Source organism: Mya arenaria, chromosome 6 (genome assembly GCF_026914265.1).
Source record: "Mya arenaria isolate MELC-2E11 chromosome 6, ASM2691426v1".
In the NCBI taxonomy this organism is placed as follows: domain Eukaryota; kingdom Metazoa; phylum Mollusca; class Bivalvia; order Myida; family Myidae; genus Mya; species Mya arenaria.
Window position 1 is genome coordinate 46,169,204 of NC_069127.1, and position 15,478 is coordinate 46,184,681.

General features: G+C 36.6%; 1 protein-coding gene across 4 annotated transcripts in view; it reads left to right on the forward strand.

Moving 5' to 3' along the window:
- Window positions 1-15,478, forward strand: part of LOC128237368 (homogentisate 1,2-dioxygenase-like) — an 88,767-nt gene that overhangs the window by 56,060 nt on the left and 17,229 nt on the right. For all 4 annotated transcript variants that reach the window (XM_052952835.1, XM_052952834.1, XM_052952837.1 and 1 more), the window contains 6 exons: window positions 2,420-2,454; window positions 3,407-3,486; window positions 3,575-3,674; window positions 4,032-4,153; window positions 9,824-9,928; window positions 11,019-11,145. In XM_052952835.1, the coding sequence (XP_052808795.1) occupies window positions 2,420-2,454; window positions 3,407-3,486; window positions 3,575-3,674; window positions 4,032-4,153; window positions 9,824-9,928; window positions 11,019-11,145 (569 nt within the window). The remainder of the gene's footprint in view (window positions 1-2,419; window positions 2,455-3,406; window positions 3,487-3,574; window positions 3,675-4,031; window positions 4,154-9,823; window positions 9,929-11,018; window positions 11,146-15,478) is intronic.

Consider the following 15,478-nt stretch of genomic DNA (forward strand, 5'->3'; position numbering starts at 1 on the left):
ATAAAAACATCTAAATAACCAAAAAAAGTACTCTGAAAAATACCCTTGTTCTTTTTGTTGTAATAAGCACATGTCATTGCATTTCCTGTGATAATAAAAACAAAAATTAGTCTATGTTATATGGAGTCTGATGTTTGATGATGCCTGTGTAAGTGATCATTTTTTACATATCCAAAATCAATCCTAAGTATGTCTAAATACAGTTGCATATGATGTTAAAATGATTCAGGTAGATTTATATCAGTGGTTTCAAACTTTTTATTAAAAGCAGGGTTATTTCTTATTATGAATGATCATCATATTAAAGTACGTTTTAATTATATAAGAAATTAGATTTATCCATATAATGTTTGTACTAAACACGGATGAATAAATAGTATGTATTCCGACATTTTCCCAATTTCCATTAGAGGTTCAGTTCAAGATGGCATTAAAATGGGTTTAAGAGCAATTATATTGAACAATCTTTCTTATTTATATTGAATATAAGGAAAAATATATTTTTCGCTCTTCGCTCGCTTCGGTTTTTATGAAAACTGACAATTTTTTTTAAATTTTTTTTTAGCTCGCTCGCTCCAATTCTTTTTTGCAACAATCTGAGGAACGAAACATTAATTTGGTGTGGCCTTAGTGTAGTTTAACTAGTTAGCCATGTTCTGATTTCTGTCATAGATGTTTTTTTTGCTTGACAAGCCTTGTAAATAAGTTTACGGTACCTTCATGTAAGGTGGTGGATTCCTTTTTTGGGTTTTCTGTTTTACTGGGGCATGCTCGTCAACGACTTGCTTTGAGGTGTTTGTGAGCCCCTTTATATATCGACCATGTCCTCAAAGATATGGGCCAGATGGAATGGTACATGGAAAGAATGTTCATTAAATGATTTGTTGTCAAAGTTCTTGTATGACCTGAAAGTGACCTTCTTTTTCCTAAATGTCATAATTCAATCTCCTATGCAGATGATATGTTCAAAAGTTATCAACATTTTGTCCAAACACTTAGAAGAATATTTTTCAAAGTCTGGATCTGACATTGACGGTTTGCTATACAAGCACAGAATACCCCATTTCCGCTTCTGGAACGACAACTCGTAGCACAGGCACTCAAGGTGATCATTTTGCAGGTCCCTGCGGCATTTGAAGAGGAGATCAGCCGGTGTGAAGGCTGTTGGTCCTCCACCATGGCAGTTGCGATCTCGTATTTCTAACTTATATCCGTCTGCAGTGAAGAGGCTGTTGTTGAAACTCTCATCCAGTTTGGTTTCAGTAATTACGAGCAGATCTGAAAGTTTATCATCAAGGATTGTACAAATTTCATGGAATTTGAACTGTATGCTGTTAATATTAAGGTAGCTTAGCACCAGACGTTTATTGTCATTTCTGAGAGCTTTAAGATTGTCAAATAAATCTGAGGAGTCACTGTTTGTGCTGCAAGATAAAACAGAATCATTAGTCATAGGGGTTGTGGTGTCCGCTGTGGTGTCCTCGACAGGTTGAAGCCAGTCTTCGGAATCTGGAATAGGATGAAATGAGTCATTTATATCTAAAAACTGGTTACACTGTCAGTTGCAGATGATCCTGGTCCATCTGGTTGCTTTGATGTTATTTTCTTGGGGGTGGAGATAAAAAATGAGTCTGAAAAATGAAAGCAATGATAAAGTTCAGGGGATATGGCACACAGAGGACATGTGAATGAGGTATCAGATGGATTAATCTTTAATACTGATTTAAAAACTTGATAGTTTCTTTCCTTGAGTTGAGAACACTTTTTATGAATCCAGTGACGACAGGTAGAGCAAAGTAAAATTTGATGATCTTTGTGTACATTTTTAAGCATTTTTACACTGCAATAATTCATCGAATAATTACCAGAAGGTCCATGAAACCATTTTTCAGTTTGTTGATTTTCCATCCAAAATTATTCCGTCCGATACTCGTCCACCACATAGGTTCTATTTCCATTTGGCTGCCACAAGTCCATCTGTCCTGGTACAGTTCATTTAATTTACGATTACTGTTGTGTTTGTTATGTTTATCTCATACAATTTAGTTAAATTAGAGGTAAAGTGAAGTTTAAAAGACATAAATAAAATGCTTTTAAAAAATCATGCCATACCGCGGAGCTTTGATCAATAAACATGGAGATGCACTAAGGTGTTTCGCCTGAAGGACTTCATCTCTCTGCTATGCACTTAATTTATTGCAGCTTGTAGGACAACTTATCTCTGTCAAGCACTTTAACCTCTCCCAGCCTGTTTGACATCATTCAATGTCAAGCACTTAAACTTCTTGCAGCCTGTGTGACATCATTCAATGTCAAGCACTTAAACTTCTCCCAGTCTGTTTGACATCATTTAATGTCAAGCACTTAAACTTCTTACAGCCTTTAATTTTCATATCAATGCCTTACACTTCATTTTCAGGTGTGTATACAGCTCTGATGGGGATTTTCTCATAGGTAATAAAATAGCATGTTTGCTTTTTCAAATGTTATTTATTTAATATTTTCTCCGAGTTGTTCTGAATTAAGTAGAAAATGGTGTTTTAAATAGAAATGAAAGCTACATGACATGTGGTTATAAATTAATTCACAAACCTGCTAAACAGTAAGGATTTTTAATCCCCCGCCACGGAGTGGGGAGGGGATTATAGGAATGCACTTTGACCGTCTGTCAGTCTGTCTGTTTGTCCGTAACATTTAGTGTTCGCTTTTACTTACTTATGCATTGATGGACTACCATATTACTTGGTACAAATGTTGTCCTCATTAAGACGATGTTCAGTGAACTTGACCCGGGTCCATATCTCTAAGGTCAAGGTCACACAAGACATTTAAAGGTCAGAGTACACATGCTCGTGTCTGCGCTATAACTTACTTATGCAGTGATGGATTACCATATTTCTTGGTAAAAATGTTATCCTCATTGAGACGATGTGCAGTGACCTTGACCCAGGTCCATATCTCAAAGGTCAATGTCACACGAGACATTTAAAGGTCAGAGTACACATGCTCGTGTCCATGCTATAATTTAATTATGCAGTAATGGATTACCATATTACTTGGTACAAATGTTGTTCTCATTGAGACAATGTGCAGTGACTTTGACCTGGGTCCATACCTCAATGGTCAAGGTCACATCTGACAATTAAAGGTCCAACACTATACACAATATGAATAACTTTAACAAACATCCTTTTATAAAATGTTCATAAGAATATTTAGGTTACCCGATTAAACAACTTGTATTTCCTATATTCCAATTCTTGACCAGTGGTTGTGTACAATTTTTGGACAGATTCAACGTACCAGTCAGGTTGCGAGAAAAACAAAATATACTAAAAAACAACAGCGGGGGATATAGCTGTCCTTTGGACTGCCTTGTTTTTATTGAACTACACCTTGTTTGCAGTTCCCCAGCAGGGCAGTTTGCTGGTAACGACAGAGTTCGGCAAGATGCTAGTAGAACCAAATGAAATCTGCGTCATTCAGGTAAACTTCTCACTTAATTTAGGAATGCTTGTATATTGGACTTAATATTAAGGATATTTGTTATAGTTCCTTATTGTTTATTTTTCAGCTTGGGATGCGGTTTAATGTGTCTGTGATGGGCGAGTCACGAGGCTATGTGCTGGAGGTCTTTGACAGTCATTTCATCCTTCCAGACCTGGGACCCATAGGTAAAGCTTAAATTCATTATCATCTACATCATCATCAGCAGCATTTTTTTAAATATATTTCTTGCCCTGTAGTCTTTTTTTTTTATAGAGAAAAGAATATTTTAATCTGCATGACATGGTTGGCATTATGACATCATTGTTTATTTTAATGCTGCTCCCTGATTGGACAACCATAACATATTCAACTAAGGGACATTGAAAACTACATTTCAAATATCCGCCATGGCGTTTCACAGACATGAAACTCCAATTACTGATTCATATCTTAAATATAACTTGAAAATCAATGAAATTCATAAACATTAACCCAAGAAAAATAGGATTTAATCTTTAGTAAACAAGAATGTTATTTGTTAGGTGCGAATGGGTTGGCAAACCCGCGTGACTTCCTGTCACCTGTGGCATGGTATGAAGATCGAGAGGTGAAAGGTTATGAGGTGATCAACAAGTATCAGGGTCACCTCTTCAAGGCAGTACAGGTCAGTTGCTGTTGTTGTTATTGCATTCTTTATATAGTCTCATTTTTAGCTCGACTATTCGCAGAATATGGAGAGCTTTACTACTCACCCAAGCGTCGGCGTTGGCTGGACCTTGGTTAAGGTTTTGCATGCAGGCACACATAGGTTAATATCTCAGCAACTACTTGGGGTATTGCATTGAGACTTCATACAGTGGTACTCAACCATCCAACCTACTTAATTAACCAAGTTAGATAACTCTAGTTTGCATTAAATTCAAATAATGGCCCCTTTTTTAGACATAGCAATTCTGGTTAAGGTTTTGCTTGTTACCACTTTTAAGTCATTACCTCTGCGAATACATCATGTATTGCATTGAAACTTTACACACATGCTCCCAACCATTTAACCTTCTTCTTTAATCAAGTAAGATAACTCTATCTTTTATATTATATAATTTTTGCCTCTTATTATGCGATAAAATTCTGGTTAAGGTCTTGCATTTTAGCACACATAGGATAATATCTCAGCAATTACTTGATGTATTGCATTGATACTTTATACAATGGTATTCAACCACCCAATGTAATTGAATAACCAAGTTAGATAACAGTATTTTGCAAATAATGGCCCTTTATTATTAGACTAAAAAATTCTGGTTAAAATGTTCCATGTAAAACATGTATTTCATTGAAATCTAATCTAACAGTGATCCATGCATGTTTCGCCAAAACTTTTCAATCCTTACACTGAAAAGCGGCCGAATAGTTGAGGGTGCTGTCTCTGTGACAGCTCTTGTTATTACAGCATTGTGATGGCCTCTTCCTTCAATCCTAAATTGGCAAAGGCATTTAATTGATCCCAAATGATCGAAATCGTGGATGTCACTTGTCTAACAGCCAGTTATTTTAATATTACAGGGACTTTTTATAGTACCTGTTTAGTGTATTGTCATCACATTCACACCTCTGGCAATGTGAGCCATTTGCTGTAAAAACATGACAATGGAAAATGCAAAAATGCAAAATGTTTATTATTCTATTTATTCAACATCCAAAATTTGAATATTCAAATACCGATTTTGACATTAGAATACCAAACATTTGATCGAATATTCGAATATCTGTTTGTATCCCTAATAATAATGCTACAACCATTCAACTTCTACCAGCACATTGCATTACAATTTCTGCCTTTTCATAGAAAGTACAGTAAAACGGCGATCGCTCGAGGACGCCGTGGTCCAAGCTGTAACCTCAAGGGATTTGATGTTTCGAACAACCCGAGTTTCAATTTTCCAGTCTATTATGAAATATCTATCAGTGTAGTTTAAGTTTACTACTGTTGCGTTGTGGAAATCGCTCATATGTTCAAAGGCTTCAAAGGTTGTCGTATACTAAATATAAGAGAGAAAAAATATAAAAGAATAATTAGTTATTAGTATGTTTATTTTTAGAAAAAGCACATTTTATAAACAAGCAACATTTAAATATGACAGTACATATTATGGCATTAGTCAGATTTAAGTTTTGCAAAATCAAGGATTGATAATTGGTGCATCTTGTTTGTCTCTGGAAACTGTTCAAACTCATGTTTGTCTTCTCAGTTGCCCTTATCAACTAATAGTGGCCATGCATCAACTGTGATAAATGGTTTTTCACACCTTATGAAATTTCCTTTCAACTTTCATTGCATTTTCAGAACTTTCTAGAAGAAAAAATGTTTGGGATCAAGCTCCAACTTCGAGGGACTGAAGGTTCTCAAACGGCCTATTTGAACAACACAGTTTTATTGTAGGTCTTTGGGCAGCATCCATCACTTCCAGCAATACTCTTGTTTTGAATGTTTTTCTTGCCAAAATGGGAATCAAGATTGAACATATATTTTCATGAAGACTGACAAAGTTAAGTGAAAGTCTGGTTCATGTACACATACTTTTCTTATTGGCCATACTTCAAAGTCCAATATATTTCAAGATGTACAGTGCTGCTATGACTGAACTTGACAAGGAACTTCACTAGAAAGTGCACTTGGGTCAGACAAGGACTGAACTACATAGTGCACTGCGGTTCCTTGGGACTGAACAACATAGTGCACTGTGGTTTGACAGGGACTGAACAACATAGTGCACTAGTGTAAGGCAAGGACTGAACTACGTACTGCACTAGGGTAAGGCAAGGACTGAACTACATACTGCACTACAGTAAGGCAAGGACTGAACTACATACTGCACTAGGGTAAGGCAAGGACTGAACTACATACTGCACTACAGTAAGGCAAGGACTGAACTACATACTGCACTACAGTAAGGCAAGGACTGAACTACGTACTGCACTAGGGTAAGGCAAGGACTGAACTACATACTGCACTAGGGTAAGGCAAGGACTGAACTACATACTGCACTACAGTAAGGCAAGGACTGAACTACATACTGCACTACAGTAAGGCAAGGACTGAACTACGTACTGCACAAGGGTAAGACAAGGACTGAACTACATACTGCACTAGGGTAAGGCAAGGACTGAACTACATACTGCACTACAGTAAGGCAAGAACTGAACTACGTACTGCACTACAGTAAGACAAGGACTGAACTACATACTGCACTACAGTAAGACAAGGATTGAACTACGTACTGCACTAGGGTAAGGCAAGGACGGAACTACATAGTACACTAGGGTAAGGCAAGGACTGAATTACATGGTTCACTAGAGTAAGGCAAGGACTGAACTACATAGTAAACTACAGTAAGACAAGGACTGAACTACATTGTGCACTAGGGTAAGACAAGGACTGAACTACAAAGTGCACTAGGGTAAGGCAAGGACTGAACTACATATTGTACTAGGATAAGACAAGGACTGAACTACGTACTGCACTAGTGTAAGACAAGGGACTAAACTACCTAGTGCACTAGGGTAAGACAAGGACTGAACTACAAAGTACACTAGGGTAAGGCAAGGACTGAACTACATAGTACACTACAGTAAGACAAGGACTGAACTACATTGTGCAATAGGGTAAGGCAATGACTGAACTTCATAGTACACTAGGGTAAGGCAAGGACTTAACTCTATTTTGCTATACAGTAAGGAAAGGAATGAACTACATAGTTAACTACAGTTATACAAGGACTGAACTACATAGTGCACTACAGTAAGACAAGGACTGAACAACGTAGTGCACTATGGTAACACAAGGACTGAACTACATAGTGCACTAGTGAAGACAAGAACTGAACTACATAGTGCACTAGTGAAGACAAGAACTGAACTACATAGTGCACTTCAGTATGACAAGGACAGAACTACATAGTACCACAGTATGACAATGACTGAACTATAAAGTGCACTACAGTAAGACAAAGACTGAACTACATAGTACATTAGGGTAAGACAGGGACTGAACTACATAGTGAACTACAGTATGACAAGGACTGAACTACATATTTGACTACGGTTAGGCAAGGACTGAACTACTTAGTGCTTTATGGTAAGACAAAGACTGAACTACATAGTACACTAGGGTAAGGCAAGGACTGTACTACATAGTAAACTGCAGTAAGAAAAGGACTGAACTACATTGTGCAGTAGGGTAAGGCAAGGACTGAACTATATAGTGCACTAGGGTAAGGCAACGCCTGCATTACGTAGTGCACTAGGGTAAGGCAAGGACTTTACTACATAGTAAACTACAGTAAGAACAGGACTGGACTACATTGTGCACTAGGGTAAGGCAAGGACTAACCTCCATAGTGCACTACAGTAAGACAAGGACTGAAATACATAGTACATTACAGTAATGCAAGGACTGAACTCTATAGTGCACAACAGTAAGGCAAGGACTGAACTAGGTAGTGTATTAGGGTAAGATAAAGACTAAACTATATAGTGCACTATGGTAAGGTAAGGATTGAACTACATAGTGCACTAGGGTAAGACAAGGACTGAACTACATAGTGCACTAGGGTAAGACAAGGACTAAACTACATAGTGCACTAGGGTAAGGCAAGGACTGAACTACATAGTGCACTAGGGTAAGACAAGGACTGAACTACATAGTACACTAGGGTAAGGCAAGGACTTAACTACATAGTAAACTACACTGGGACTGAAATACATAGTACATTACAGTAATGCAAGGACTGAACTCTATAGTGCACTACAGTAAGGCAAGGTCTGAACTAGGTAGTGTATTAGGGTAAGATAAAGACTAAACTATATAGTGCACTATGGTAAGGTAAGGATTGAACTACAAAGTGCACTAGGGTAAGGCAAGGACTGAACTACATAGTGCACTAGGGTAAGACAAGGACTGAACTACATAGTGCACTAGGGTAAGACAAGGACTGAACTACATAGTGCACTAGGGTAAGGCAAGGACTGAACTACATAGTGCACTAGGGTAAGACAAGGACTGAACTACATAGTGCACTAGGGTAAGACAAGGACTGAACTATATAGTGCACTAGGGTAAGACAAGGACTGAACTACATAGTGCACTAGGGTAAGGCAAGGACTGAACTACATAGTGCACTAGGGTAAGACAAGGACTGAACTACATAGTGCACTAGGGTAAGACAAGGACTGAACTACATAGTGCACTAGGGTAAGGCAAGGACTGAACTACATATTGTACTAGGATAAGACAAGGACTGAACTACATGATGCACTAGGGTAAGACAAGGATTGAACTATATAGTGCCATACAGTAAAACAAGGACTTAACTACATAGTGCACAAGGGTAAGACAAGGACTGAACTACATAGTGCACTAGGGTAAGACAAGGACTGAACTACATAGTGCACTAGGGTAAGACAAGGACTGAACTACATAGTGCACTACAGTAAGACAAGGACTGAACAACGTAGTGCACTATGGTAACACAAGGACTGAACTACATAGTGCACTAGTGAAGACAAGAACTGAACTACATAGTGCACTAGGGTAAGGCAAGGACTGAACTACATAGTGTACTAGGATAAGACAAGGACTGAACTACATGATGCACTAGGGTAAGACAAGGACTGAACTACATAGTGCCATACAGTAAAACAAGGGCTGAACTACATAGGGCACATGGGTAAGGCAAGGGCTGAACTACATGATGCACTAGGGTAAGACAAGGACTGAACTACGAACTGCACTAGGGTAAGGCAAGGACTGAACTACATAGGGCACTAGGGTAAGGCAAAGACTGGAACTACATAGTACACAAGGGTAAGGCAAGGACTGAACTAAATAGTGCACTATTGTAGGGCAAGGACTGAACTACATAGTACACTATTGTAAGGCAAGGACTGAACTACATAGTGCACCATGATAAGACTAGGACTGAACTACATAGTGCACTAGTGTAAGGCAAGGACTGAACTACATAGTGCACCATGATAAGACTAGGACTGAACTACATAGTGCAGTATGGTAAGACAAGGACTGCACAAAAGTAAGGCAAGGACTGAACTACATAGTGAACAACAGTACGGCAATTACTGAACTACATAGTACACTTGCATAAGGTAAGAACCGAGCTACATAGTGAACTACAGTTAGGCAAGGACTGAACTACATAGTGCACTACAGTAAGGCAAGGACTGAACTACATAGAACACTAGGCTAGGACAAGGACTTAACTGATTAGTTATCAATAAGGCCTTCAGTAAAGTTCAACTAACTGTCTTGTTATTTCAGGACCATTCACCATTTGATGTTGTGGCCTGGCATGGAAACTACACACCATATAAGTACAACCTGAAAAACTTCATGGTTATCAACGCAGTTGCCTTTGACCATGCTGTGAGTTGCAATACTAGCAACAAGAACATATATACTCAGAAGTGATTAAATATTATATGGCTTAGACTCCATGCACATTTAGATTTATGTTATTTTAGAAATCAAAGCCAATTTTTCAACATTTGAATTTGTCATAATATTATTTTACATTACATCAGATATTGGTACCTTTTGCTGTTGTTCATTTTTTGCAATGATTTAAATCCTATTTTTGCAATGATTTAAATCCTAGAGGGATACAGTCATTGGTATAATGAAGGAGAAGGGACACCACTTTTGATGAGAAAAAACCATTATAGAAATATGCGTGAAAAAAAACACATTGTTTTGATATACGGTACTGATATGCTGCTTTATTTGTCTGTCAATTTTCCTTCGTTTATGTTATAAACATGTTTTAATTACGGCACTGCCTCATAAAAACCATGAGGCAATTATTCAATGCCTATTAAAACCCTGGCATTTATATTTAATACATGCAACACTAATTGATTATAAAGTAGATCTGGTCAAAATCTCAACAGATATGTTATGTTTTTGGACGAAATATTTTCACACTCATACATTTCATTAAAAAAAGAAACTCATTTTTATATTGAGATTGATTTTTCAACAGTGATTGGATTTTGTAGAACATTCTTATTAAAGATATATATTTGATATATACTTTAACATAGCAAAACGCATGTATGTTCAAGTATCTGCCGTACGTTGTAGTATTAGTTATTCATTGAAAATTAATTATTATAGGCCTAAAGAAAAAAACAGAAGAGCACTTTTCATACATAAATAAAGAACACATAAAGGTACAATATTTTTTAGTTTATTAACTGTAACACATTTATACATCAAAGGTTACCTGTCAGTTACATAATGTAGAAAGTAAACCCAAGTACTGCATTTGAATAGGTCTACTGATACAATTGTCTGCTGCTCTAGGCTCCTCACCCTTCTAGCTGCCAGTTGTACTAACCACCAGTGCTGGTTTCTACCCTGGAAACTCACTTGTGTGGGAGCCTCAAGCCTAGCTGGATTTTGAACAATCAAGAAAAATAAGCTCATGTCAACTGAATTTAATGTGCTACTTCAGGACCCATCGATCTTTACAGTCCTGACCTGCCAATCAACAAGGCCAGGTGTTGCCATCGCTGACTTTGTCATCTTCCCTCCCCGATGGGGAGTGACAGACAACACTTTCCGCCCCCCATACTACCACAGTATGTATTAATGTTATATAGCACTATCTATATCTGTATCATAGCAGGTTATAGATACCTTTTCGTATAATACTTGTATAAAAAATTAGACATGATATGTGATCACTCATGGCAGACACATGTTGTATGCTCTCTCCCTTGGGCATAGACATTTTGATATTTTGTTTGTACTCTGTATAGAAAACCTAGTTGTGCACTAGAATCAGCTTGTTCTGCTCAGGTAATTTTTATAGAATTATAGCCATTTATTTGAGCTGGATTTTTATCCACCGCCTTGAAATGGCGAGGGGATATAGTAATGGTAGACGCGATTCCATGCGTCTGTGCGTGCGTGCATGCGTCTGTCCGTCCCACATTCATTTCTTTGCATCTCCTCTTACATTTCTCATGCGATTTCTACCAAAATCACAGATTGATGATCATAAAGTGAAGCAGCACATATTGTCAGGCTTTCCCGACTCGACCATTTTTGAAAGTTATTGCCCTTTGCTTATTTTTTTTATAAAATTGGTTTCTTCGCAACTCCTCTTATCTTTTTCATGCGATTTCTACCAAACTTTCACAGATTGATGATCATAAAGTGAAGCAGCGCATATTGTCTGCCTTTTGCGATTCGGCCTTTTTTGAAAGAGTTATTGCCCTTTCTTTATTTCATGAAGGGATTATTTTAGGAAGAGTTATTGCCCTTTCTTAATTTTATGCATTTCTTATGTTCCTGAGAAACCACCCTTACCATTGATTGGCTTTCATTACAAACAATGCCCCCATGAGGCGGGGGATATAGCTGTCTGTGACCGCTCTTGTTCAACGAAAAATTACGGGTTATAGAATGAAGAAAAACAGTAGCTGGGCTGGCATTTACAATTCCATGTTTAAGTTTTGATTCCATGTCATAAAGTACCAACACCTTTATTCATGTTTTATTAGACATTTTTCAATGTGGGTCACCTAAGGTCAAAAACTAGGTCACTAGGTCAAATCTTAGGATGTTTTTATTCCATGTCATAAAGTCAGTAGTTTTTATCCAATTGTTATGAAACTTTGTCAGAATAATTTTCTACATTTTGTCTTGACATTTGTGAATATGGGTCACCTCAAAAACTAGTTCAATAGGTCTAATGTTAGGAAATTTTCTTCCAAATCATTTAAGTCAATAGTTTTTATCCAATTGTTATGAAACTTTGTCAGTTACTCTTTATGTTGTTTTAGAAATTTGTGTTTTGGGGTTCTCGGTTCAAAAACTAGGTCAATAGGTCAAATCTTAGAAAATATTTTCTCTATGTCATAAATTCATTTGTTTCTCCTCACAGGAATGATATTTACCAAGTCTACTTTAGAAGTTACAGTGGCATGGTCTGCTGGGGTAATTTTTCAATGTTATGGCCCTTTGATTTTTAGACTATCTGCGCATGCGCACAGGTAGTCTTAATACTCCAAACTCCAAAGAACTACTTCTATTCATGTCGTTTTAACCCATTTTTTGTCTCAATGTGCTCTATGTTTAGCAGGATGACGTCGAAACCATAAAAATAGATTAGTTGTATTGCAGTCCGAGTATGAGTTCTTGCTTGTTCGCTATTTCCGAGCTGTATTTCTGTATCTCGGCGTTTTATCTTTAGCAGAATATCTATTTTTAGATTGCTATATTTATCAGATTAATGTGGGTCAAAATAATGGAGGCTCTGGTAGGAAGGCTACATAATGATATTCACTCTGTGTTTAGCCCAAGATGTTCCAAATATTATTACCGACCGCAAGTGTCCAATCGCCTGCAGGGTTTGTTATTTTAACCTGACGTGACCCTGAAGCACGCTAATTTGTAACGGTGCATTTCTTATATTACTTTTATGAGATAAGAAACAAAAATGATCGTCTTAGTGTCAAAACAGTTGTATCTCAGGTTTTCGCGTTGCTAATGCTTCAAATACTATGATTTACCTGGTACACAATAACAAAATACTATTCATTCTATGATTTTTAGGCGTTTATATTATCAATATGATAATATGATGATTTTTTTTGCATAAAACCTTTGTTCCGGTGTATTCTTGGCATAGCTTTAGACATTAGGCTTTTAATTTATATTAGCACACATGCCCTGATACGACAGTGAGTTATGCATACGTTTGGTGAAGCAAAGTAGTTCGGAAAATAAACCCTGTAAAACATCCAAAGAGTGCGATGCATTCATAACAGCACTAGTACTATTTCTTCAAAGATACTTACATAAAACATAAATAACATATTATCAATAAAACTTGAAAAAGCACAATCATATTCTCATTCTTAGAACAGACAATTTTCGATAATCTAAAAATAGTTTCAACTTCATTAACTGACCTATATTCTAAATATAGTTTCTACATACATTAACTGACCACATGTTTGTCCTCACCGCGAGAAAACGACCATCTGATAAGCTCTGCATTTTGAAAGGAATTATTGCTAAAGTTGTTCGTAAAATAAAATCATTTTCCTTAAACAATTAAAACATGTAAGTTCATAGAATTTGTCTAACGTATGCTATCTAATCAAAGGACCAAAAAACCTTTAGACGCGATTGAAAAGAGCATTTACTGTAACTTCAAATACATGGGGATACGTCGACTGAATTGATATAAAACTGTGCATTTTGAATGGAATTATTGTTGAAGTTGTTTGTAAAAAAATGGTTTTCCCTAAACAAAATGTGTATGTTAATAAAAGCAAATAATATATATATATATTAGGGATGGCAACGAGTAGTAAAATTAATACTCGAGTACTCGGACAATCGTTCGATCGAGTACTCGGGTACTCGATTACTCGGAAAAATTGATTTATGTTCGCAAAGACAAGATTGTGTATACATGTATCGTTAATGACGTATATTGTGCGTTGGTCGTATTATTGGTCATTTTCACCTTTAAAGTAAACTTTCATTACGTATTTAAACAAAAAATGCTATAAAAAGAAAACAAATGTTGTTTCAGGCTTTTAATTTGTCTTATTCGTTTCATTTTATACAAGTTTGGACTGCAGAAATGAACAACAATCGAAATTACAATGAACGAACATTAACAGTATACATAAAAAAGTGTACAAAGTTCAGTTGTTCACTCTACATTTTTTTTTTTTTAAATTGATAGTTTTTCGTACTGTGTAATTCTTGTTTACCTCATCAATATTCCTAATTCTTTATTTAAAATATCAACCAATCAATTGTGATAATCATTGCAAAAATAGTTAAAATACGCCATTTAAGAAATCAATTCACGATACTCTTTCGCTCGTAAGCGTCCACTGTTTGGTGAAAGGTCTCTAATTGGTATACAATAGGATTATGTAGGTGAAAGTACCGCTATCAAAACTTCGCTAATTGACATCAGTGCTAATTTGAAATAGGGGTCCTTTGTTGACAGTTTGCAACTATCACAACAACTGTCAACTAATTGATTGAGGTCAATTGTGTACACAGCGGGGATTAGAGGGACCGTAAATTGTCCTATTGGCAACTAACCAGATCTGATATTTTGTCTGTAAATGGTGTATTTGGTGATTTTTATAGATTTTTTTCCCGAGTACTCGAGTAAAGATTTGGTACTCGAGTACTCGGACGTTCGATCGAGTACTCGAGTACTCAGGTACTCGTTGCCATCCCTAATATATATATATATATGATGTATTTTATATTATGATGTATTGTATTTTCCTATCGTATAATATCTAATCAAAGCAACGAAAAACCTTTAGAAACGATTGAAATGGGGCATGCATTGTTACACTAAATACATGGGGATGGGGGATTACGACGATTGAAGTGACATTTACAAAAACAAAATGCCACAAGACGCCATAAAGATATAGATATGTTTGTTTCTTCGCCCAGTGTGGGCACAAGCGCTGTCGGCACATTTTTCACTTTTATTTATGTGCTCTTCACCCATTCCCATAGTTCAAATAAAATTTGCATCTCTCACATATTTGCCCGCAGATAGTCTTTCAGCGCCTCGCGCTCTGATTGTCACTGTTCCCAATAAAGCTTCGCATTTACCTATAATTATGTTAATTGTTGTTGAAGCTATGAAGTTGTTTAATTTATTCCATAATTGTTGTGTCTTGTAACATTCCCAGTATAAATGTTCAATAGATTCAATACCTGAATGTACAGAATGTACATAAGCTACAATCGACAAGTTTCAATTTAAAAAGCAGTTTGTTGGTTGAAGTTTGTTTTTGAAGTGGTGTTTAATGACCATTTCTGAAGGAGTAATTTAAAGAGTCTATTAAAATGAAACCATCCGAACCGGTGCTTTTATTATTTTTCATGTCTTTTAGGGCATTTCCACATTCA